Below are 25553 nucleotides of genomic sequence, written 5' to 3'. Positions count from 1 at the left end.
GGTCTGTTCATGCTCTGATCCAGAATATTTTGTTTCTTCAACCTGTGTTTTCCACTTGCATCTTTTTCCCCCTCTAATCTGTCTTCAGCTCCTTAATTTGTTTATAATAGTAATTGATTTTGGCCTGGGAGTGACTTGAAGCCTTCTTATGACTTCTGACTTTTCTGTTCCTGTGCACCATACTGTTTCTCCGTATCCATTTGTTTTTAACTATTCAAAGGTTTTTGAATTGTTCCTGTATTTGTTCTGAGGAAAGATTTCTTTTGCCTCCTAGTTTATTCTCACTAGCCGAGGTTTATCCTTAAGCCTTGAAAAGCACACTTTAGCTTTTAGAATAAAAATTCTATAGCTTTTAGAATAAAAATTTTTAAATAGTTATTGACTGATAGGTTTGATGTTTCTGGCTTCAGTTTTAATAAATCTGTCCTAGGGAGGTGTGTGGTTGCTTCTTGAAGAGAACCTTAGTGAGAAAAGATAGTGATGGAATATTTGCTACAATCTTTTTTGGTTTTGCTCTTGTTGGTTTGGTTCTATTTTGTTTTTGGTGCTAAACCAAGAAGGATTGGAGTCAGGATTTAAATTCACTAAGTATTTATAGAGGTAATCTCTATATAAATTCTAGTGATGACCAAAATAGGGAAGTTTTGTAAAAGTTTAGGTATCTTTAAAAGACATTTGCAGTAGTTCTTTATTAACTTGATCATTTTAGTTGCTAAGATTATATTTCACAAGGTATATGATGGTTTGGTAGTTAATTTCTCATATGAAAGTGGTGATAGTTGCAAACATTCTGAAGTAGACTAATTATAATTACTTTTATTCAGGTACTGAATATGAGAGTAAATATATAATCATCTGGTTTGTATGTGGTGACGAGGACTATTCTGTGTATTTTTTTTGACAAGACTTAATGGCCGTGATGATATTTCCATTTCTTTGAGCTTGTTCACAGAAGTATAAGCTAATTATGGTTCTTTAAATATAAAGCTAAACATGTTCTAGATAAACCAAGATTGTCTTTTCTTTTTTGAAAAATAGGAGCAGATGTCTCAAGTATTAGATGCCATGTTTGAAAAATTGGTCAAGGAAGGAGAACATGTAATTGATCAAGGTGATGATGGCGACAACTTTTATGTAATTGATAGGTAAGTTTTGTGTAACTTCGCTGCTGAAATGTAATGAACCTTTTGTGAAAATCTCAGTGGTTATTGTAACGACTGACAGATTAATGTACGATAATTGCTATTGCCTCTTGACCCTTATTCCTGTGTAACTGGCCCTACACACCTACAGTGAACCCATGCAGTGAAACCGTGCTACATCATGGAAAGAGGCATAGTGTATGGAAGACTGGTGACTTTTGGTTAATCTAGAAATCTGTCATTTACTGGGAGCCTCCTCATTTGTTAACTTCTAATTGAGAGGTAGTGATGCCTGTTACAGAGTTAGAGATGGCTGTTACTGTGAGAATAGCAGCCTAATACAACATCTGGGATATTGAATCCATATAACTCAATCTGTTATTATGTTTTCTAAAAAGTTTCTTCTGTCATTACTTAATGAAGTAAAACGTGCTAATGGTTTAAAAGATTCAGATATTTCAGAGGGGCCTAAGGTGAAAAGTTAGTCTCTCTTCCTACTGCTTTAGCATCATCTAATCAGCAGAGTGAGTAATTTGCGTGTCTTTCCAGAAATTGTTTATGCATTATTATATTTGTCTATTAGAAACTGTAGAGAAATTATTTAAGTGAGAAGGCCTGCATTTATATTGAAAATCTAATTTCAGAAAATTTAAGTTGTGCTTGACTTCATCAAAGAACAGTGTGCTTTTCAGATGTAGAGAACAAACGTATGGACGGACACCAAGGGGGGAAAGCGGAGTGGCTGGGGGGGATGAATTGGGAGATTGGGATTGACATATATACAGTAATTTGTATAAAATAGATAACTAATAAGAACCTGCTGTATCAAAAAATAAAATAAAATTAAAATCAGCTATAAAAAATTAAAATAAAATAACATAAAAAAAAAGAACAGGGTGCTTTTAGCAATACTTAGGTAACAACCCTAAGATGTAAAAGGGGGGCGCAGCCTGGACTGGGTCTTCATTTCTGCACTTCTGTAACATGGTGATGAGGTCTTGATGAGACATTTGCCTTCCCCAAGCACCCCACCACCACCAACCCCCGCCCTGCTTGCATGGAACACAGATCATCTCCCAGCCTGATTTGTCGGATTACATTTGCTTCTCTGGGCCAAGCTGTGTTCTACTCAGAGGCCCCGCAGAAAATCACACCCCCCGCCCCCGTCTGCTTAGCCCTCGTTCCCTGATCTGGGCTCTGTGGGTGGTACCTTTCATGCATCAGTAGCACATGCTCTCCGAGTCCCTCAGTCCCTCAACCCTAAGTCCGTGGTGACCCGGGAGAGCTGCACTAGCCAGGGCTGGGGCTGGACTCTATGATTTTAGAATTGTCCCACATGTAAATTAAAGTCATGATTCTGGTACCATTAACAGCTTTCATCAACGAAACACCTCAGAAATTCACTCAGCTGTTGAATCGTATTGAATTGTAGGGGTCTATGCGAACCCCAAAGGTAGTACAGGAATAATTTTCTTTTAGTAGGTATTTTGACTATAAAAACGCCTTACATTTGTATATAGCACCTTCCCTTTTCAGTTAGATCCTTGTCACCGTTTTGACAGATGACAGTTTTCAGGCCCACAGAAGTGATGCGAGTCGGCGAAGGTCACCCAGATGATGAGTGTGGAGCCGACCCACCATCCGGGTCTCTTGGCCACTGTGTGTGCTCTTTTCGTGGCTCTGCCCTGCCCAGGGCCTCACGTTCTCAGGGGAGAAATCTATATGAAAAGGCAGCACACGGTATTTTAGCAGATTTTTAGACTGATATGATTTCAGCTGGACTAGTATCTCACTGTACTTCTCGTCAACTCATTTGTTGTGTATTTTATCCTATTCAAAGTAGAAAACATAGAAAACAGTTTTAGTGCAAACGTGTAAAGAGTATAAATAGAAAAATTAATCTATACTTGAAAAATAACTATTCATGAAACAAATTCCAGAGGGTATCCCTGAAACAGCCATTCTAGCCGTGAATTATATTAAAAGCCAGTTATTCTTATTCATGAATATCTTTTGTCTCTAATATCTTACGTGTTTGCTTTTGTTGTTTCTTTACCATTGATAATCCTTTCTTAATCTTAAAAGCACTCCCTGTTTTGTCTTTGCTAGAGAGTTTAGCCAACAGAATAAAGCCAAAGAGTTTCTCCTGTCTGCCCTCACAGGTGTTTCAGCAAGCCCTGAAACCGTGTTCTCTGCTAAGATACAGTACATGGAAAGACAGTTCTCCACGAGAAGAATGCAGTTTCCAGAAATACAGGATCTGGATAATATGCAGCGCAGTGACAGTTTTACTTGCCTAGAAAAAGAAACCCAATTAAAAGATAAGCACAGAACGACTGTAAAAAGACCAGGATCAGATACTTAGCCTGAATTTCTACCACTTTTAGATTGTGGGGTCAGTCTAACATGAAGGGCCAGATGGTATAAAGAGCCAGAGAGTAAATTTTGCAGGCTTTCTGGGCCATGAGGTCTACGTTGCAGCTACTCAACTCTGCTGTCATAGCACAAGTCAGCTACAGAGAATGCAGACAGCGCCGCTGTGTTTGTCTTTCCAGTAAAACTTGATTTACAGAAGCAGGCAGCCAGTCTTGGGCCTCAGCTTGCCGGCCCCTCCTGTAGATGATAAAGGACCCTGTAAGTACTGTACAGCAGTGCCTGACCAGATTGTTAGAGCTATATTCTTTTAAAAAATTCTTTTCTTCTGATCTCAAAAGGAATACATATTCATTTTAGAAACAAAAACTCTTTAATTACGTAGTGAATGTCCCTAGAATCCTCCACAATTCTTATACTCCGAGATCACTGCAGTCAGCAGATTCACACACATTCCTTCAGATGGTTGTCTTTGCATATTGCATTTGGTTGCAGTCTTAGTTATATTTTTATCGTTTATTTCAATACCTTAAATATTTGCTGTTTAGTCTCATTTACCCCAGACGATGAGACAGCAGGCGCATGTGTGGGCCTTAACCCTCGTCCCGTGGATGGTCTCTTCTTCCTGCTTGTCTGGAACTGGTGGTGTCTTTTTCACATATTGATGCCCTTTTATTACTTGTTGTCATCAGAGGGGAAAGGAAAATAAGAGCCCATCCTCGGCTGTCACCCTTGGGTGTGTCCTGAGTCTCAGGGAGGACTCGTGTTACTTTACTGTGCCTGTGGACAGCTCTCATTGCGCCCACCCAGCTCCCGCTGTTCCCCGACGGAAAGATCTCTGCAAGGATGCAGAAGAAGCTGGGAGCAGTGGCGTATCTGGGAGGAAACTGAATGGCTGGGCCAGGTCACTATTCACCCTTCTAGACATGTAAAGTTTTAACTGGGTGAATGTGTTATGATGTCCCAGCCATAAGACTAAGCAATAAATGATTTTCTTTAAAAAAAGAATGAGGTTGTATTTCCCAGGGCTCATGTTTTATCGTGATGAGATTTTACTTGAATTACTTTTGCGTCTTCTTTTTCACATGTGCAACAGAGGAACATTTGATATCTACGTGAAATGTGATGGTGTTGGAAGGTGTGTTGGCAACTATGACAATCGTGGGAGTTTTGGCGAACTGGCCTTAATGTACAATACGCCCAGAGCAGCTACAATCACTGCTACCTCTCCCGGTGCTCTGTGGGGCTTGGTGAGTGAAGTATTTGTTTGACCTGAATGTCATTTGTAAAAATCATGGTGACAGAAGCCAGGTGGCTACAGTATTTTAGTTCTAATAGGTAGATTTATTTGGGATCATCATCAGGCATCAGGGAATTTATTAAGCAACTACTAGATGCTGAACTATTGGACACTAAGACTGTGCTGAGTTAAAACTTCATGTTCTTTTCCCAAATTGAGTCAGGAGTTTAACCTGCTGGCCGTGGGAAAGACACTCAGATCCAAAATGTTCCTCTTTTACCCACTCTTAAAAACCAACCAGCCACACAAACAAAGGCTTCAGTGCTGTTTTTTCAGATACCTATCTGTGGTAAATGTTATCATCTGTGGTTCCCAGAGTGTGGGCCCCTGCCCTGTAGCATCTCTATCACCTGGGAACTTGCTAGAAATGCAAATTGACGCCCCACTTACTGATTCAGGCCCGTTGACTCAGAAACTCTGGCCATGGGGCCCAGCAGTCTGTATTTGAGCAAGCCCACTGGGTGATTCTCATGCATGCTTGAGAAACCACTGTAAACTGAGTCTGTCCGTGCTGTATAAATTGATTGGTAACAACTTTGCATTGCCAAGCAGCTGTGTGGAGAAAAAATACTTGGTGCCTGTGCTTCTCACGTGGATGCACATCAGAATTTCTTGGAGGTGTTAAAAAAAAAAATTATCTCACCTAGGCCCTACCACAGACAAACTTAATCAGACTCTCGGGGTTGGGACTCTCAGACCTGGGCTTTTAAAGAAAATTTCTTAATAGTGCAAGACTTAAAAGTTGGTTTAAAGACATTTGGGGGACTTCCCTGGCAGTCCAGTGGCCAAGACTCCATGCTCCCAATGCAGGGGGCCCGGGTTCGATCCCTGGTCAGGGAACCAGATGCCGCATGCCACAACTAAGAGTTCGCATGCTGCAACTAAAGACCCCCTCACGCCGCAACTAAAGATCCCACATGCTGCAACGAAGATCCCATGTGCCGCAACTAAGACCTGGCACAGCCAAGTAAATAAATATTTTAAAAAAACCCAAACATTTGGGTTGGTGGGGGAGGGAGATTCTTTTCATAGATGATCTTAGGATGCAGAGTAGCCGACCGAAGGCAAGCTGATTCTGGACTGTGTTTAATCTGGTGCTTAGGGATCACCTGGGAATCCAGTTAAAATGCAGATTCAGATTCACCGGGTCTGGGATGAGGCCTGTGATTCTGCATTTCTCACCAGCTCCCAGGAGACACCAGTGGCTGCCGGTGCCCAGGACGCACTTTAAACAGCCCTGATTTAAAGGGAGTGTTGACAATACTTGTATTTCCTTTTAAAATTGTTGAAAACATCCCATCCTATAGTTTTGACATGCGTTTACTCGGTTATTTCTCTCAAATCCTTTCGTGGAAGGAGGCGAGGTTGAAGTAACAGGAAGTTTGCTAACAATCTCCTTCCCAAGGACTGTAGCTTCAGAGAAGTTACACATTATTCAGCCACCACTCAGCCTTTGACTCCGCCGTGGATCCAACTGATAAAAATAGCTCTTGATCAGAGAAACAAGACATATTGTGCATTTCTTCTTATTAGACCCAGGCAGTTGCTGTTTACTTATTAAAAATGTGATGAGTCACTTTTTAAGTGGTGGAAGCAAAATTGGAATTGTTTCAGGTGGAAGGGAGCTGAAGTGTCTTAAGGGCTATCAAAGATTTGAATACCCAAAGCCAGCAAAATAAACACTCCAAACCCAAGCGGACTTGGCCCCTAGGAAGCATTTGCCTGCCCTCGCAGCCGCGGGTCTCTATCTCTTTCATTAAGGAAGGTATCATTTAAAATTTAATCATCCTGATAGGGTTGCCAGCCAGGGTCAGACTGTCACGTGGTAAGGAAGCCTTCTCCCTGCAGGTCCTTGGAACAAGGTCACACACTTAGCGGGTTGCCCTTTGAATACTGATAGTTCTCTCAGCCCTGGAAGGAACCTTGAACTAGGGACAAAGGCCCAGCATTTCCCAGGGCGTGTGATACTTATGTTCTCAGGTAGGATTAAGCATTTTCAGAGATTTTGTTACTAATCTGTACATGTTTCAAGCTTTATGAAAGTGGGCAGTTTGTGATGATCACCTTGGGGATGTGCATAAGTGCAATAGGTGTTTTTAAAAAATTATAATATTTAACATAATTAATACTTCAAACCTGCTTTCTTAGCAGCTCACCTAACTAGCCCACTTTCAGCAAAAGCCAAGTAGAAAAGAGATTTTGCTTTTAAGACCAACAGGTTGGAGCTCTGCCACATAAGTGCAGGTGTAAAGATAAGCAAATCTCAAGAGAAAAGTCCTTTGTAGAATAATCTAACTTTGTAAATAAGACTCAGTCACTGTTAGCCTTGGGGGATTAACTGATCTACAAGACCATGCTGGTGATTCAGAGGGGCAATGATTGATTGAAATGACTAGGATGAAAACATTTGAAATGGGACTTTGTGGATTTTATTTATATGTCACAGTGGGTGTGAAGAGGTGGGCACTAATAGAAAGCTTTTCCTGAGACGTGTTATAGCTCATTACGGTTAATTTCTAAATTGCTAACCTATTTCTAGTCTTCTCTGTTTTGCAGTAAACTCTGTTCATAAAATGGTGTTGCAGCTGGTTCCCAGACCTGATTATATATCAGAATCACTCGGGGAGCTTTTACGAAATACAGATTATTATAGAGTGCTATATGCAGAGATTTTGAGTCATTAAAGTCTGGGATGTTAGAATAAACCTTTTTTTTTAAAAAACAGCTGATTCTGATGCAGAACCAGACTTGGAAATTATTTCAATATTTTTACTAATTATCTTGAAAATTTTTCTCTTTTTACAAAAATGATTAAGAGTACAAGTCCAAATTACAGCCCTTATAAAATTGTAGTAAACTAAATTGGAGAACAGGATGTTTAATTTCCTAGAGACTTATATCCTCACTGGTATTTTTCTCCATCATATCAGTTCATTTAAATTCAGCCCTAACATGTTGGCATAGTAATTTATTAATTAAAGAACATATCCCAATTAATTTATTTTATATTAAGATGGTACAGTTATCAGTGTATGCCGAAGTAACATAATTCTAGGGACTCTTAACTGAGAACTAAAATAATGTTTTGTAGGAATTTTTAAAATATAAAATTTGTAGGAAAACCATTCTTTGAGCCATTACCTTTAAAGTTTTCCCTAGTTCCTTTATTCAGTGTGGTATCTTTGGGGTTAAGTAGTATAAACATAGGAACATTTTAGAATGATGAGCATGATAAACACTGGAATCAGAGTCTACTCAAGAAAGTTGTAGTTTTTCTGTGCACCTTTTTCAAAAGGTGACAAAAACCCTAGAGTCAATAATTTTTCAACATCTCTTTACATTGTACTTTCATGATTTAAAAACATTTTCTGATACTGGTTTTCATGTATTTTTTACCGCAACCCACAAGAAACACATTAGGAAATGTCACCACCAGTGCATGTGTGTGTGTGCCTTTGTGTATAACTGAAATAAATATATAACTCAACACTTCACTAAAAGGGATGCACACTCAGATTTCCTATTCTGGTTTTTTTTTTGTTGTTGTTTTTAATAAAAATGCTGGCCATGGGTGAAGGGAGTCAAAAGGTACAAACTTCCAGTTATCAATACATCCTGGGGATGTAATGTACAGCAGGGTGACTACAGTTAATAATACTGTATTGTATATTTGAGAGTTGCTATGTGAGTATATCTTAAAAAAGTTTTCATCACAAGAAAAAAATTCTGTAACTATGTATGGTGACGGATGTTAACTAGACTTATTGTGGTGATCATTTCACAATATATACAAATATTGAATCATTATGTTGTATGCCTGAAACTAATATAATGTCGTATGCCAGTTATAACTCAAAAACAATGCTAGTCATGTCCCACCGAATTGTAACACTCCAGGGCTGTTATCTATAGCAAAAGAACTCAGTGCTAGTTTGAACTCATAGAAACTGAGCAGAATGGTGGTTGCCAGGGCCTGGGGGGTGGCGCAGTTATAAAATGAATAAGTTCTGAGGATCCAGTGTACAAATGATGATTATAGTTAACAATATTGTGTTACATCCTTGAAAGCTGCTAAGAGAGTACATAAATGTTGTCACCACAAAAAAGAAGTGGTAATTATGTGAGGTGATAGAGGTGTTAACTAACCCTACTGTAGTAATCATTTGACAGTATATATCAAATCAACATGTTGTGTACCTTAAACTTACACAGTATTCTGTAGGTCAATTGTATCTCAAGCTGGGGGTGGAAAACCAACAAGGAGCTGGTATATTTTTTAAGTGGTGCGACAGCGCCACCTAGTGGGTTTAGTCTGCCAGTTACACGTTGGTCAGATCTCTGTTCTGAATAAAAAGTAAACTTTTGCTTTCTTTAAAAAACATGAATATGGTTCTATATTTATGCTTAAAGAAATAAAAATCTGAAATGAGTCATATTAGAAGTGTAGTAATGTTAATTTTCTATTTCAAAATCTTCAATTATTGTTTGTTCCTTACAGGGAATAAAATGAAACTATTTCTTCAAACTTTCTTTCTCCATAAAGTCTACCTTTTAACTATCTTTGTATTTGATATTCTGCCTTTAGGACAGGGTAACCTTCAGGAGGATAATTGTAAAAAATAATGCCAAAAAGAGAAAAATGTATGAAAGCTTTATTGAGTCACTGCCATTCCTTAAATCTTTGGAAGTAAGTATATGTTTGTGCTTTTATTTTATTTTGCTTTAAAAGATTCTGTTTTGTTAGGAATACTTAGTTCTGTCGAAGGTTTCTTTGAATAATAATCTATCCATATTTTCATTTGAAAAGATTACGGTGTTTTTATAGCTTAGTATCTCTTTTACTGCCTGTAACTGCATTTGTTTTGTCGTTTACAAGTAATAGACTCCTAGGAGCATCTATAGCAGATTTATATGTGGTCTCTATCTAAAAGCAGACTTAAACTAGTCACATAAATGTAGGCAATAGCCTTTATAGGAAGAGGTTATCTAAATACAGAATGTCCTCACTGGCCTCTCCTTCTTTATTCCTTTCCTCCTTTCCTCTTAAAATTGACAGTCTAAGGTCTCTCTTTCTTTTTTCAGGCTACACTTATTCACATGGTGAACTTGGCAAATCCCCTGGCTTTAAATGTCTATTATGTTGATGCTTCTTAAAATTGACATCACCGGGCAAGGCCCTGCCCTTGAACACTAGGCTCATTTATCTAACTGCATGTTTAACATTTCTTCTGGGATGTCTAGAAGACATCTCAAACCTAACACATCCCAAAGCTCCTTCCCTCTCTTCCCCACCTTAGCGATAGCAGTGCCATCCTTCTAGCATCTCGGCCAGAATCCTTGGGGTTGACGGACCAGTCTGCTAATATGTCTCTTTGTTGGCTTGTCAGTATCCACCGAGTAGCAGTTCGGGCCACATTTCAGAATGCATATTGGGCAGCTGATCTTCTCCAGCAGCAGATCTCTTTAAATAAAAATAGGTCAGGGGTTGGAAATTCAAACGCCTTCAGAGCCAGGTACATAAAAAGAAGAAATGGTAAACTTGAAAACATGTGCTCCATCTAAAGAAACAGCTGCTAGCCCACCAGAGTTTATTTTTGCTGCATGGAAATAAGGGCTGAGTGTTGCTGAATGCCCTGATTTTTCAAGAGAAGCTGGAAATTCAAGTTTTTATGAAAAATTTGTTTAAAATGCTGGCAGTTAATTAATATAACACACATGCACACACACACAAACCCACACGCTGCTCAATTTATTTGGCCTATAGGCTACCATTTTTAAACGCCTGAAATAGTTACGATTACCTGATTAGTCTGTTTAATACAGTTGTCCCTATGTTTCCACAGGGATTGGTTCCAGGACCACCCCGGTGGATACCAAAATCTGCGGATGCGCAAGTCCCTCACACTGGGCCCTCCTTAGCCCCCGGGTTCCGCATTTGTGGATACAGAGGGCCAATTGTATATTTATTGAAAAAAATCTGCAGATAAGGGGACCTGCACAGTTCAAACCCATTTGTATTATCAAATACAACTGTATTTGTATTATTAAATACAAATACAGTATTATCAAGTGTATTATCTTTTTTTCCTTTATAGGTTTCTGAGCGCCTGAAAGTGGTGGATGTGATAGGCACCAAAGTATACAACGATGGAGAACAAATCATTGCTCAGGTATAATACTTTTTATGGAATTCAGTTTGGGGTTATTTTCCAAAAGACTTTTACACACTGTAAGTCTTGATAAAATTTTTATGTGTGTCTATAATTAGTATGTAATGATGGGTTAAATGAATATTATTTCTACCAAATGACCTGTTAAAAATGGCTTAATTTACAGCCATCAAGCTATTTGAGTATTTTTATTTTTGTAACTAACTCTTAATGAATATGTATTAAATCATCAAATGGATTTCTGCATAATTTTATATTTGTACCTGACATGAAGGTCCCATGTATAAAGAATGTCATTTATAAGAGGAAGACAAATGGTAATCACTCCATGAGATTTATTAATAAGGACCCAGAAGGAGCATTGGAAGATGTAGAATTTTGCATGATCGGTTCATTGGCAAAACTTCCTGAGGCTGCTTCCTGATGAAATAAACCAAGAAGGGAACACACTGCACCATGTACTGTACTGGCTTCCAGGCACTAAGGGGCCAGCATGCTCTTTAACCCCTAATGCTTTTCTAAGATCCCACTGGAACCAGAAGCAATACATACGCATCTTGGTTAGAACAGACCTACCAAGAGGTAGGATTTATGAAGACAGTTAAAGCATACCAACGATAGTACCTTATTTCCTAGTTACAGTTTTGAAGCATTGATTGCATGATTTAAACAAATAATGAACTTTAACAAATTCTGTAATTTTTGTATCACAATATTACACTGTATTGTAATCTTTATCTGAAGTATTGTCTTTTTCAATATATGTGAAACAAGATTCAAGGTGTGTGAGGCTGAGAAAAGAGTAATTATTTTATTTTATTTTATTATTATTATTTTTTAACATCTTTATTGGAGTATAATTGCTTTACAATTGTGTGTTAGTTTCTGCCTTATAACAAAGTGAACCAACTATACATATACATATATCCCCGTATCTCCTCCCTCTTGCGTCTCCCTCCCACCCTCCCTATCCCACCCCTCTGGATGGTCACAAAGCACTGAGCTGATCTCCCTGTGCTATGGAGCTGCTTCCCACTAGCTATCTATTTTACATTTGGTAGTGTATATATGTTCATGCCACTCTCTCACTTCGTCCCAGCTTCCCCTTCCCCCTTCCCAATGTCCTCAAGTCCGTTCTCTGTGTCTGCCCCTTTATTCCTGTCCTGCCCCTAGGTTCGTCAGAACTTTTTTTTTTTTTTTTAGATTCCATATACATGTGTTAGTGTACGGTATTTGTTTTTCTCTTTCTGACATACTTCACTCTGTATGACAGACCCTAGGTCCATCCACCTCACTACAAATAACTCAATTTCGTTCCTTTTTATGGCTGAGTAATATTCCATTGTCTGTATGTGCCACATCTTCTTTATCCATTCATCTGTCGATGGACACTTAGGTTGCTTCCATGTCCTGGCTATTGTAAATAGAGCTGCAATGAACATTGTGGTTCATGACTCTTTTTGAATTATGGTTTTCTCAGGGTATATATGCCCAGTAGTGGGATTGCTGGGTCGTATGGTAGTTCTATTTTTAGTTTTTTAAGGAACCTCCATACTGTTCTCCATAGTGGCTGTATCAATATACATTCTCACCAACAGTGCAAGAGGGTTCCCTTTTCTCCACACCCTCTCCAGCATTGTTTGTAGATTTTTTGATGATGGCCATTCTGACCGGTGTGAGGTGATACCTCATTGTAGTTTTGATTTGCATTTATCTAATGATTAGTGATGTTGAGCATCCTTTCATGAGTTTGTTGGCAATCTGTATATCTTCTTTGGATAAATATCTGTTTCAGTCTTCTACCCATTTTTGGATTGGGTTGTTTGCTTTTTGATATTGAGCTGCATGAGCTGCTTGTAAGTTTTGGAGATTAATCCCTTGTCAGTTGCTTCATTTGCACATATTTTCTCCCATTCTGAGGGTTGTCTTTTTGTCTTGTTTATGGTTTCCTTTGCTGTGCAAAAGCTTTTAAGTTTCATTAGGTCCCATTTGTTTATTTTTGTTTTTATTTCCATTTCTCTAGGAGGTGGGTCAAAAAGGATCTTGCTGTGATTTATGTCATAAGGTCTTCTGCCTATGTTTTCCTCTAAGAGTTTTATAGTGTCTGAACTTACATTTAGGTCTTTAATCCATTTTGAGTTTATTTTTCTGTATGGTGTTAGGGAGTGTTCTAACTTCATTCTTTTACATGTAACTGTCCAGTTTTCCCAGCACCACTTATTGAAGAGGCTGTCTTTTCTCCATTGTATATTCTTGCCTCCTTTATCAAAGATAAGGTGACCATATGTGCGTGGGTTTATGTCTGGGCTTTCTATCCTGTTCCACTGATCTATATTTCTGTTTTTGTGCCAGTACCATACTGTCTTGATTACTGTAGCTTTCTTGTATAGTCTGAAGTCAGGGAGCCTGATTCCTCCAGCTCTGTTCTTCTTTCTCAAGATTGCTTTGGCTATTCGGGGTCTTTTGTGTTTCCATACAAATTGTGAAATTTTTTGTTCTAGTTCTGTGAAAAATGCCATTGATAGTTTAATAGGGATTACATTGAATAGGGATTTAATAGGGATTGTAGATTGCTTTGGGTAGTATAGTCATTTTCACAGTGTTGATTCTTCCAATCCAAGAACATGGTGTATCTCTCCATCTGTTTGTATCATCTTTAATTTCTTTCATCAGTGTCTTATAGTTTTCTGCATACAGGTCTTTTGTCACCTTCGGTAGGTTTATTTCTAGGTATTTTATTCTTTTTGTTGCAATGGTAAATGGGAGTGTTTCCTTAATTTCGCTTTCAGATTTTTCATCATTAGTGTATAGGAATGCAAGATGTTTCTGGGCATTAATTTTGTATCCTGCTACTTTACCAAATTCATTGATTAGCTCTAGAAGTTTTCTGGTAGCATCTTTAGGATTCTCTATGTATAGTATCATGTCATCTGCAAACAGTGACAGCTTTACTTCTTCTTTTCAAATTTGGATTCCTTTTATTTCTTTTTCTTCTCCAATTGCTGTGGCTAAAACTTCCAAAACTATGTTGAATAATAGTGGTGAGAGTGGACAACCTTGTCTTGTTCCTGATTTTAGAGGAAATGGTTTCAGTTTTTCACCATTGAGAACGATGTTGGCTGTGGGTTTGTCATATATGGCCTTTATTGTGTTGAGGTAAATTCCCTCTATGCCTACTTTCTGGAGGGTTTTTATCATAAACGGGCATTGAATTTTGTCGAAAGCTTTTTGTGCATCTACTGAGATGATCATATGGTTTTTCTCCTTCAGTTTGTTACTGTGTTTTATCACATTGATTGATTTGCGTATATTGAAGAATCTTTGCATTCCTGGGATAAACCCCACTTGATCATGGTGTATGATCCTTTTAATGTGCTGTTGGATTCTGTTTGCTAGTATTTTGTTGAGGATTTTTGCATCTATGTTCATCAGTGATATTGGCCTGTAGTTTTCTTTCTTTGTGACATCTTTGTCTGGTTTTGGTATCAGGGTGATGGTGGCCTCGTAGAATGAGTTTGGGTGTGTTCCTCCCTCTGCTATATTTTGGAAGAGTTTGAGAAGGATAGGTGTTTGCTCTTCTCTAAATGTTTGATAGAATTCGCCTGTGAAGCTGTCTGCTCCTGGGCTTTAGTTTGTTGGAAGATTTTTAATCACAGTCTCAATTTCAGTGCTTGTGATTGGTCTGTTTATATTTTCTATTTCTTCCTGATTCAGTCTTGGAAGGTTGTGCTTTTCTAAGAGTTTGTCTATTTCTTCCAGGTTGTCCATTTTATTGGCATATAGTTGCTTGTAGTAATCTCTCATGATCCCTTGTATTTCTGCAGTGTCAGTTGTTACTTCTCCTTTTTCATTTCTAATTCTATTGATTTGAGTCTTCTCCCTTTTTTTAAAAGATGAGTCTGACTAATGGTTTATCAATTTTGTTTGTCTTCTCAAAGAACCAGCTTTTAGTTTTTTTGATCTTTGCTGTTGTTTCCTTTATTTCTGATCTGATCTTTATGATTTCCTTCCTTCTGCTAACTTTGGGGGTTTTTTGTTCATCTTTCTCTAATTGCTTTAGGTGTAAGGTTAGGTTGTTTATTTGAGATGTTTCTTGTTTCTTGAGGTAGGATTGTATTGCTATAAACTTCCCTCTTAGAATTACTTTTGCTGCCTCCCATAGGTTTTGGGTCGTCATGTTTTCATTGTTATTTGTTTCTAGGTATTTTTTGATTTCCTCTTTGATTTCTTCAGTGATCTCTTGGTTATTAAGTAGTATATTGTTTAGCCTCCATGTGTTTGTATTTTTTACATATTTTTTTCGTGTAATTGATATCTAGTCTCATAGCGTTGTGGTCGGAAAAGATACTTGATACAATTTCAATTTTCTTAAATTTACCAAGGGTTGATCTGTGGCCCAAGATATGATCTATCCTGGAGAATGTTCCATAAGCACTTGAGAAGAAAGTGTATTCTGTTGTTTTTGGATGGAATGTCCTATAAATATCAATTAAGTCCATCTTGTTTAATGTATCATTTAAAGCTTGTGTTTCCTTATTTATTTTCATTTTGGTTTATCTGTCCATTGGTGAAAGTGGGGTGTTAGAGTCCCCTACTATGATTGTGTTACTGTCAATTTCCCCTTTTATGGCTGTTAGCTTTTGCCTTATGTATTGAGGTGCTCCTATGTTGGGTGCATAAATATTTGTAATTGTTATATCTTCTTCTTGGATCGATCCCTTGATCATTATGTAGTGTCCTTCTTTTTGTCTCTTGTAATAGTCTTTATTTTAAATCCTTTATTTTAAGATCCTTGCTGGGTAGAGTAATCTTGGTTGTAGGTTTTTCCCTTTCATCACTTTAAATATGTCCTGCCACTCCCTTCTGGCTTGCAGAGTTTGTGCTGAAAGATCAGCTGTTAACCTTATGGGGATCCCATTGTATGTTATTTGTTGTTTTTCCCTTGGTGCTTTTAATATTTTTTCTTTGTATTTTATTTTTGGTAGTTTGATGAATGTGTCTTGGCATGTTTCTCCTTGGATTTATCCTGTATGGGATTCTCTGTGCTTTCTGGACTTGATTGACTATTTCCTTTCCCATATTAGGGAAGTTTTCAACTATAATCTCTTCTAATATTTTCTCAGTCCCTTTCTTTTTCTCTTTTTCTGGGACCCCTATAATTCGAATGTTGGTGCATTTAATGTTGTCCCATACGTCTCTGAGACTGTCCTCAATTCTTTTCATTCTTTTTTCTTTATTCTGCTCTGCAGTAGTTATTTGCACTATTTTATCTTCCAGGTCACTTATCCATTCTTCTGCCTCAGTTATTCTGCTATTGATCCCTTCTAGAGAATTTTTAATTTCATTTATTGTGTTGCTCATCACAGTTTGTTTGCTCTTTAGTTCTTCTAGGTCCTTGTTAAACGTTTCTTGTATTTCCTTCATTCTATTTCCAAGATTTTGGATCCTCTTTACTATCATTACTCTGAATTCTTTTTCAGGTAGACTGCCTATTTCCTCTTCATTTGTTTGGTCTGGTGGGTTTTAATCTTGCTCCTTCATCTGCTGTGTGTTTCTGTCTTCTCATTTTGCTTAACTTACTGTGTTTGGGGTCTCCTTTTTGCAGGCTGCAGGTTTGTAGTTCCCGTTGTTTTTGGTGTCTGCCCCCAGTGGCTAAGGTTGGTTCAGTGGGTTGTGTAGGCTTCCTGGTGGAGGGGACTGGTGCCTGTGTTCTGGTGGATGAGGCTGGATCTTGTCTTTCTGGTGGGCAGGACCGCATCTGGTGGTGTGTTTTGGGGTGTCTGTGACCTTATTTTGATTTTAGGCAGCCTCTCTGCTAATGGATGGGGTTGTGTTCCTGTCTTGCTAGTTGTTTGGCATAGGGTGTCCAGCACTGTAGCTTGCTGGTTGTTGAGTGGAACTGGATCTTAGTGTTGAGATGGGGGTCTCTGGGAGAGCTTTTGCCATTTGATATTATGTGGAGCTGGGAGGTCTATGGTGGACCAATGCCCTGAACTCGGCTCTCTCACCTCAGAGGCACAGGCCTGACACCCGGCCGGAGCCCTAAGACCCTGTCAGCCACACAGCTCAGAAGAAAAGGGAGAAAAAAAGAAAGGAATAAAGAAAAAAATAAAATAAAATAAAGTTATTATAATAAAAAGTAAAAAAAAATATTAAAAATAAAAAAATTAAAAAGTAATAAAGAAAAAAAAAGAGAGAGAGCAACCAAGCCAAAAAACAAATCTACCAATGATAACAAGCCCTAAATAAAAACTATACACACACACAAAAAAAAGGACAAACAGAACCCTAGGACAAAGGGTAAAAGCAGAGCTATACAGACAGAATCACACAAAGAAGCATACACATACATGCTCACAAAAGGAGAAAAAGGGAAAAAAAATATATATCTATATATTAAAAAAAAAGGAAGAGAGCAACCAAATCAATAAACAAATCTACCAATGATAATAAACTAAATACTAAACTACGATAAACATAAAACCAGAAACAAATTAGATGCTGAAAGCAAACCCTAAGTCTACAGTTGCTCCCAAAGTCCACTGTCTCAATTTTGGGATGATTCGTTGTCTATTCAGGTATTCCATAGATGCAGGGTACATCAAGTTGATTGTGGAGATTTAATCTGCTGCTCCTGAGGCTGCTGGGAGAGATTTCCTTTTCTCTTCTTTGTTCGCACAGCTCCTGGGGTTCAGCTTTGGATTTGTCCCCGCCTCTGTGTGTAGGTCGCCTGGGGGCATCTCTTCCCGCCCAGACAGGACAGGGTTAAAGTAGCAACTGATTCGGGGGCTCTGGCTCGCTCAGGCTGGCGGGAGGGAGGGGTACGGAGTGCGGGGTGAGCCTGCGGCGGCAGAGGCCAGCATGACGTTGCAGCAGCCTGAGGCGCGCCATGCGTTCTCCCGGGGAAGTTGTCCCTGGATCACGGGAGCCTGGCCGTGGCGGGCAGCACAGGCTCCCAGGAGGGGTGGTGTGGATAGTGACCTGTGCTTGCACACAGGCCTCTTGGTGGCTGCAGCATCAGTCTTAGCGTCTCATGCTCGTCTCTGGGGTCCGCACTGATAGCCGTGGCTCGCGCCCGTCTCTGGAGCTCCTTTAAGCGGCGCTCTTAATCCCCTCTCCTCGCGCACCAGGAAACAAAGAGGGAAGAAAAAGTCTCTTGCCTCTTCGGCAGGTCCAGACTTTTTCCTGGACTCCCTCCCGGCTAGCCGTGGTGCACTAGCCCCCTTCAGGCTGTGTTCATGCAGCCAACCCCAGTCCTCTCCCTGGGATCCAACTGAAGCCCGAGCCTCAGCTCCCAGCCCCCGCCCGCCCCGGCGGGTGAGCAGACAACCCGCTCGGGCTGGTGAGTGCTGGTTGGCACCGATCCTCTGTGTGGGAATCTCTCCACTTTGCCCTCTGCACCCCTGTTGCTGTGCTCTCCTCTGTGGCTCTGAAGCTTCCCCCCTGCCCACCCCCCGTCTCCGCCAGTGAAGGGGCTTCCTAGTGTGTGGAAACCTTTCCTCCTTCACAGCTCCCTCCCAGTCGTTCAGGTCCCGTCCCTATTCTTTTGTCTCTGTTTTTTCTTTTTTCTTTTGCCCTACCCAGGTACGAGGGAGAGTTTCTTGCCTTTTGGGAGGTCTGAGGTCTTCTGCCAGTGTTCAGTAGGTGTTCTGTAGGAGTTGTTCCACATGTAGATGTATTTCTGATGTACTTGTGGGGAGGAAGGTGATCTCCACGTCCTACTCCTCCGCCATCTTGAAGGTCTCTCAAGAGTAATTATTTTAGAAGGCAAATAAACAAGTAAATCAATCAATCCTCCCACACTTCCCACATACATACAGATTAGTGCAGTCGGATTGGGACGACGTAGAGACAAATTAGAGAACAAGGCTGAGGGTCTACGATATAAATTGAAAAACCGCAAAGTATAGAGCACTTCTGAAATGATTTTTTTTAGATTACTTGGAAATAATTATAGGTTCACAGGAAGCTGCAAAAAGTCCCATGAACTCTTCACCCAGTTTCTCCCAGTGCATCTTGGCATCGCTAGTACAATATCAAACCTAGGAAAGTGACATTGGCACAACCTGCAGGACTTAATTCGTTAGTTTTACATGCAGCTTGAGCACGTTTTAAAAACAAAATTACATGGCTGTCGATAGACCTATTATGATTTAAGATACTTGAAATTTTAACATGAAGCTCTTACGAAAACCTGATATAAAGGTAAGGGAAAGGAGATATATATACTATACTTAGAGTTTATTAAAGGTGTCTTTAGATACTAGTTGTCTTTTAAGCATTTATAAACATACAGGTCTGCACTATAGTATAGTATAATCAAGACTCAACATTCCTTGTGATATAATCTGATACGGTATTTCTTGAATTGTACTAAAGAGTTCTGAAATACCTAAGTTTCTCCAGAATCACTTTGAGAGGCTTAGGAAAGTCAGTATCTGCTATCTTCCATAATTATACTACTGTACTTAATTCAGAAGGCATCATTGGAAGTGAAGGCAGTTTGTTTAAAATCCAAAATGAGAACATGGCTATGTGTAGTTAGAAATGGCAACACTTTCTTTTAGAAGTCTTTTTGGGGCCTTGAGGTGGCTTGTCAGTAAACTGGCATCTAGAGCTTGGTCTCCAGCCAGGTGCAGGACAGACATCTGGGCCCACACATACTGCTCCCTAAGAAGTCTGTTTGCTTTCTTCTCTTTGGGAGTCGCTGGGTTATCTCGGGTCACCATGCTGATGCTTGTAGATTAGGACACACAGAGTGGCACGTTTTAGCATAGGAGCAGCTGACAGAGGCAATGCTGCTGGGAAACGGTGCTAGCATTTCTAACTATGTATGTGCTTTATCCAGACTGCAGTTCAGGCAAAATTCTTACCTCGGTGTTATTTGCCATATTTTCTTGGCTAGTTTTAGCAGAAATACCATGCTAGATAGTATATCATTTCAGATAATTTTTTACAGACGAAATTGTTACAATGTAATTGTTGATCTTAACGTCTCAACTTAGAAGGGGACATAGCCTGCTCCTGTGGGGTTTCACCTTTCAGGCAAATCATGGTGGGATTGATTTCAGGGGCCTGATGGGCACCAGGATTGCCGTCAGCTAAACTTGCATTTTCACCCTTGGTTTTTGTTTTATTCTGATAGGGAGACTTGGCTGATTCTTTTTTCATTGTAGAATCTGGAGAAGTGAAAATTACCATGAAAAGGAAGGTAAGTCCTAAAAATCCATGAAATATTAGCAAGAAACATAATAGATTTTCCTTCTGATGTTTAGACTAAGGTTAACTTTTATTTTTCTTAAACTGAGTCAAAGTTAATACTTTCCATCACCTTGTCAGGGTAAGTCAGAGGCGGAGGAGAACGGTGCAGTAGAAATCGCTCGGTGCTCTCGGGGACAGTACTTCGGAGAACTTGCTCTGGTAACTAACAAGCCCCGAGCTGCTTCCGCACACGCCATCGGGACCGTCAAATGTTTAGGTAGGACTCATGCAGCCCTGGGCATGCTTGCCCTGGTTGAAATCGTTCTGTCTGCATTGTACGTATTCATGTTGTACGGATCATCTTACTGGGTTCACAAGTTTTATGGTCCCCACGAAATACAACAAGGTTAGATTCATTGCATTATAAAGTCGATTTGTAGAAGCCAACTTTGTTCCTTTAAAAATTTTCACACACTTATATATTGTGTTCTTCTTTATAGGCATGAAATAACATTTTAGTATGTTGTTAAAATAAGAATCCTGAGTACCAAGTTTTATATCGAATTTTTAAAATAAACAACATACACTGTGTTCCTCAAAAAAAGAAGGCTCAAACAGCATTTTTATAAGGTACACTAAGCTTTGAAGGGAAAGCTGGAATGTCTGTAGGAATACTTACTCATCTTGTACTAGGAATCAAAGGTTCAAGCTTGTCAGAGCACAATAAAATCTTGTTCAGCTGTTTATTACTTCTGTGTACCACACAGCAGCTCAGCAGAAATGCCATCTTCAGCTAGAAGACATCTATATATAGCTGAGATTTTATATATGAGACATAACTTAGTTTAATAATGAAAAATATAATTCAGGAGATATCAGTATAGGTGACATTTTCTCTCTTTTTTTAAAGATTTATTTTTATTATTTATTTATTTTTATTTGTTTTTGGCTGTGTTGGGTCTTAGTTGCGGCGCATGGGTTCTTCATTGCGGCATGCAGGATCTTTTGTTGCGACACGCGGATGTCTCTCTAGTTGTGGCGTATGGGTTTTCTCTTCTCTGCTTGTGGTGCGTGGGTTCCAGAGCACGTGGGCTCTGTAGTTTGCAGCACGCGGGCTCTAGTTGAGGCGCGTGAGCTCAGTAGTTGTGGCGTGCGGGCTTAGTTGCCCCGCGGCATGTGGGATCTTAGTTCCCTGACCAGGGATGGAACCCGCATTCCCTGCATTGTAAGGCGGATTCTTTACCACTGGACCACCAGGGAAGTCCCTAGGTGACATTTTCTTCAAGGAAATGATTCAAAAGTAATTAGCCACTCTGTGCTCTTCATCCACAGTTCAGTAGCATAAATTTAGCTTTGATGTTCTTAAGATTTGCAAATATCCTCAGAATTTTCTTAGAGAATTTACTGTTTGAAAGGTTTTAAATAATATAATATTAATCAAGGGTTATACTTGGATGAAAAAGAAGACAATTAGAAGCTGACAGGTAATTTCCCTGAGTAGAGGTATTAGACAGTAGGAGTAAAGGCGATGTGAGTGAAATCCCATTAATTTTTTCCTATAATAAATTATTATATTCACATTAAATTTGAGAAATACAGAAAAGGTAGGAAAAAGTAAGAGTCACCCGATACCACCACCACCCAGCAATTTCCACATCCTATTATAATTCCTTCTCATCTTTTTTATTTGTATGGGTTTTCTGTTTTAAAACAGTTTTGTAAACTGCTTTTTTTCATCCATTATAGCTTAGGCAGTTTCTCATATTTATTGCATCAGACTGTAACATTAGGTAAATATACACATTATGAATTATTTAATCATTCCCCACTGTTAAATAATTTTGGGAGTTTTGGCTCCATTTTTGGGGGTGGGGGGAGAGCTTTTTTGTGTGGCTGTATGCGGAGACTACTTTTCCATATATAGGACTTTTCCTGAGAAATGCTTTTTGGAAGTGGGTTTTTGATATATATTTTGATATATATATATTTGATATATATTGCGAGATCACTTATATTTGTACTTATTTACATGTACCAGCAGTGCAAGAATGTCTGTTCACTCTATTGTCAACATTGCCTTTTTTACTTCTGCAAATTTGAGAGGCAAAAAAAAAAGTATTTTAATTTGTATTTGTATGATAGTATGATCATATTTTCATGTGTATATTATAAATTCAGTTTTAGAAAATGCTCGAGATAGGCAAGCTAAGCGACATAGAGCACATACTTACACAGTGGATAAAATCATTATTTTGGCTGCCGTTTTGAATTGACCATAGTATGAAAGAATAAAAATCATAAAAGGTAACATTTGGATTCTTCACAGCATAGCATCGTAAACCCTGAGAAGGGAAAACAAGATAGAAAGCACTCCCTTGCCGCCCTTGAGTTCATATTACTAAGGTGGTGACATCAAAACCAATTTATTTTTAAAATTCCAAGGTCTTGACATAACAGTCCCTCATTCTTTTAACCTGGATCAGGAACCTCCAATAGGACATCATACTGCCAAGGGACACTGGCTGCTTCCTTTTTGAAGTGGAATGTTTTTATCTTTATGCCTTTTCCTTGTATCTGATATTTATCTAAAAATGCCTTTGCGTCATTGTCATATGCAGAATAGATACCGTAAATGACCTAGAAATTCTGCAGATTTGCAAAGAATGTTATTTTTCTTTTATTCTCCCCGCTTCTTAGCCATGGATGTGCAAGCATTTGAAAGGCTTTTGGGACCTTGCATGGAAATTATGAAAAGGAACATCGCTACCTATGAAGAACAATTAGTTGCCCTGTTTGGAACAAACATGGATATTGTTGAACCCACTGCATGAAGCAAAAGTATGGAGCAAGAAGACCTATAGTGACAAAATTACACAGTAGTGGTTAGTCCACTGAGAATGTGTTTGTGTAGATGCCAAGCATTTTCTGTGATTTCAGGTTTTTTCCTTTTTTTACATTTACAGTGTATCAGTAGACAGAGTAGTGATTTAATAGTCAACAGGCTTTAACATCACTTTCTAAAAGAGTAGATCAAAAAAATATCGACATACTGATAAAATGACTTTCTACTCCACAAAATTATGATTTGACTGAAAGGTTTATTCAGATGATTATAATATACTGGAAGTATCTGTGTTTAAGAAGATAATTAAAGGATGTTGTCATAGGCAATGTGTGTTCATTTTGACTCACTCAGATTGATATGTTATGACTACGCCCATGTAGGAGGGAACTTGGCAGTGAATCATGCTATACAGCATGGCATCACATTCTTTTTACAACTCACTATATATAGTACGTACAATTTAATAATGTTTGTTTTTGAGTTTTTCTGGCTTGGTAAGTTATGTACTGGCCTTGGCCTATTGGTGAAATGGTATAAAACATCATATGCAATTTTAAAACCTTTTCTATTTTTGCAATAAAGTACCTTTTGACTTCTTTGGCATAATGTCAGTAACCTACATATTCCAGTGGTTTTAAGGACAGGCAGTTTAGTCATTACAATAATAAGGAAGACTCTTTTTAGATGAAAGGTCATTATTTTCCTCATAAAGCATCTATCTACGCTTCCTTTTTCCATTTTGCAGTTCTCTGTATTTGTTATCTTTAAAAATTTGAGTTTGACATTTAATGTCACAAATATTTTTAAATGCTCTTTAAACTTATTTGTTGTCTTCTGAAAGCCTAAGATCTTATTATATATGCTAAAAAAAAGTCTCCTATACCAAAAATATTTGGGGTCCTTATCAACATGCCCTTAAGATATCTCTTTGTTCTTCACTAGATGTACATAATACAATCCTTTGCAGACATCTGCTCCCAGGGGTTTCCTCCAAGGTGGGAGAAATAAATGTTTATAAGTAAAACATATATAAAGATAAAAGGAATTTCTGTTCATTCCAAATATACCATTAGGCCTTGCCACTTGCTTTAATGTAGACTCTCAGAAGTGCAGAATGAACTCAACTGAATAGATTTTTGTTGACAATTGACATGCTTATTATTCTGCTACATAAAATGAATTATATTCAACCAAAGGAATATATTCTTACATGATTTCTAGGCCTACATGACCCCATCGTCTAGAGAGGTTAATTCTAATCAGTTGTTCCTTTTTAAATGAGCAATTTCATTTTGGGAAACATGTTTCAAAGAAATACATACATGGGTAAAAAGATTCTGTGGCTAGTGTGGTCTTACTAGAGAATGTTTATGGTCTTGCTTGTATAATGAAAACGTGGTTAAAATATGTTAATCAGATAATGTATATATAAGAAGTATGTAAAGTATACCTTCAGCCACATTTTAGAACAGTTTTAACAATTTTGCAAACTTTCCCGCAGGAAGAGAGCTTACTACATGAAGAGGACTTGTTTTCTATTTCAGATTTTAAAAGCCATGTCTGCTAAACAAAAAACACAAAGAACCCCGAATTCCTTGTTCATCATTCTGTATTCTCAACTTTATTCACTTTTTCAAGTTACCTGTTTTGTTGCATAAGCTGAATGTTAACTACAAATGCCTGTTTAATAAAGAACTCTGACCAAGGCTGTAAATGCCAGTTATATTATTTTCAGTATTGTTGGTTATATTTAAAATTTCCTTATAATAAAGCACACTTTTATAATAAAGTGTTTTCAATGAGTTTTTTTTTTTTTCCGCTTGTTTCTTTAATGTGACTTCCACAGTGCACATTGTACTATGTGAAAAGCATGACAGAGATACGGCATATGTGAAAGGTAAGCCCTGGGCATCATGCAGCAAGGAAGTATGGTTCTGTAGGGCAGTAGGTTTTTTAAAATCTTAACTATTAGTCATATGTGATTTAAATAGTTGTGGTATGTTACAGACTAATTTGGCCATTTAGAATAACCAAGTAAATCTAGCACACTAGGGAATTTATGTGTTAAAGTAATTAAAACACCCCAAGTTTGAGTTGTGGATGCCATTATTTAATCACTGACCAAGAGTCCTTACTATTTGGAAATTCTCTGTTGATGTTTCATTCAAGGATGCATTATGTTGCTAAGAATTCTGGGAGGACACTCTTTTAACACAAAGGTGCTTCCCTTTATGTAGAGAGAGAGAGAGTGTGTGCATGTGCGCATGCGTGTGTGTGTGTCCTGCCTGTCGATATGAACTAGGGCTTGGTGCATATACTTTATTTTTTAATTTTTTTTAAACATCTTTATTGGAGTATAATTGCTTTACAATGGAGTGTTAGTTTCTGCTTTTTAACAAAGTGAATCAGCTATATGTATACATATATCCCCATATCCCCTCCCTCTTGCGTCTCCCTCCCACCCTCCCTCCCTCCCTATCCCACCCCTCTAGGTGGTCACAAAGCACCAAGCTGATCTCCCT

The 25553-nt window shown here is 38.5% G+C and overlaps 1 protein-coding gene across 2 annotated transcripts in view; it reads left to right on the top strand.

The window, feature by feature from the left end:
* Window positions 1–24820, top strand: part of PRKAR2B (protein kinase cAMP-dependent type II regulatory subunit beta) — a 103173-nt gene extending 78353 nt beyond the window's left edge. Inside the window, exons 5-12 of one of the 2 annotated variants that reach the window (XM_082399872.1) lie at window positions 1039–1145; window positions 4612–4765; window positions 9401–9502; window positions 10911–10985; window positions 20131–20196; window positions 20325–20463; window positions 22884–23024; window positions 24533–24820. In XM_082399872.1, coding sequence (XP_082255998.1) covers window positions 1039–1145; window positions 4612–4765; window positions 9401–9502; window positions 10911–10985; window positions 20131–20196; window positions 20325–20463; window positions 22884–23017 — 777 coding nt within the window. In that variant the 3' untranslated portion in view covers window positions 23018–23024; window positions 24533–24820. Of the gene's footprint in view, window positions 1–1038; window positions 1146–4611; window positions 4766–9400; window positions 9503–10910; window positions 10986–11259; window positions 17795–20130; window positions 20197–20324; window positions 20464–22883; window positions 23025–24532 lie in introns of those variants that run through there. The other variant, XM_082399873.1, reaches the window with a different exon arrangement.
* Window positions 24821–25553: the final 733 nt, after the last annotated feature.

The sequence above is a fragment of the Balaenoptera borealis genome (genome assembly GCF_965194805.1).
Source record: "Balaenoptera borealis genome assembly, chromosome: 7".
NCBI lineage: Eukaryota > Metazoa > Chordata > Mammalia > Artiodactyla > Balaenopteridae > Balaenoptera > Balaenoptera borealis.
Note: the sequence above shows the minus strand (reverse complement) of the source record. Positions and strands in the feature narration are given on the sequence as shown.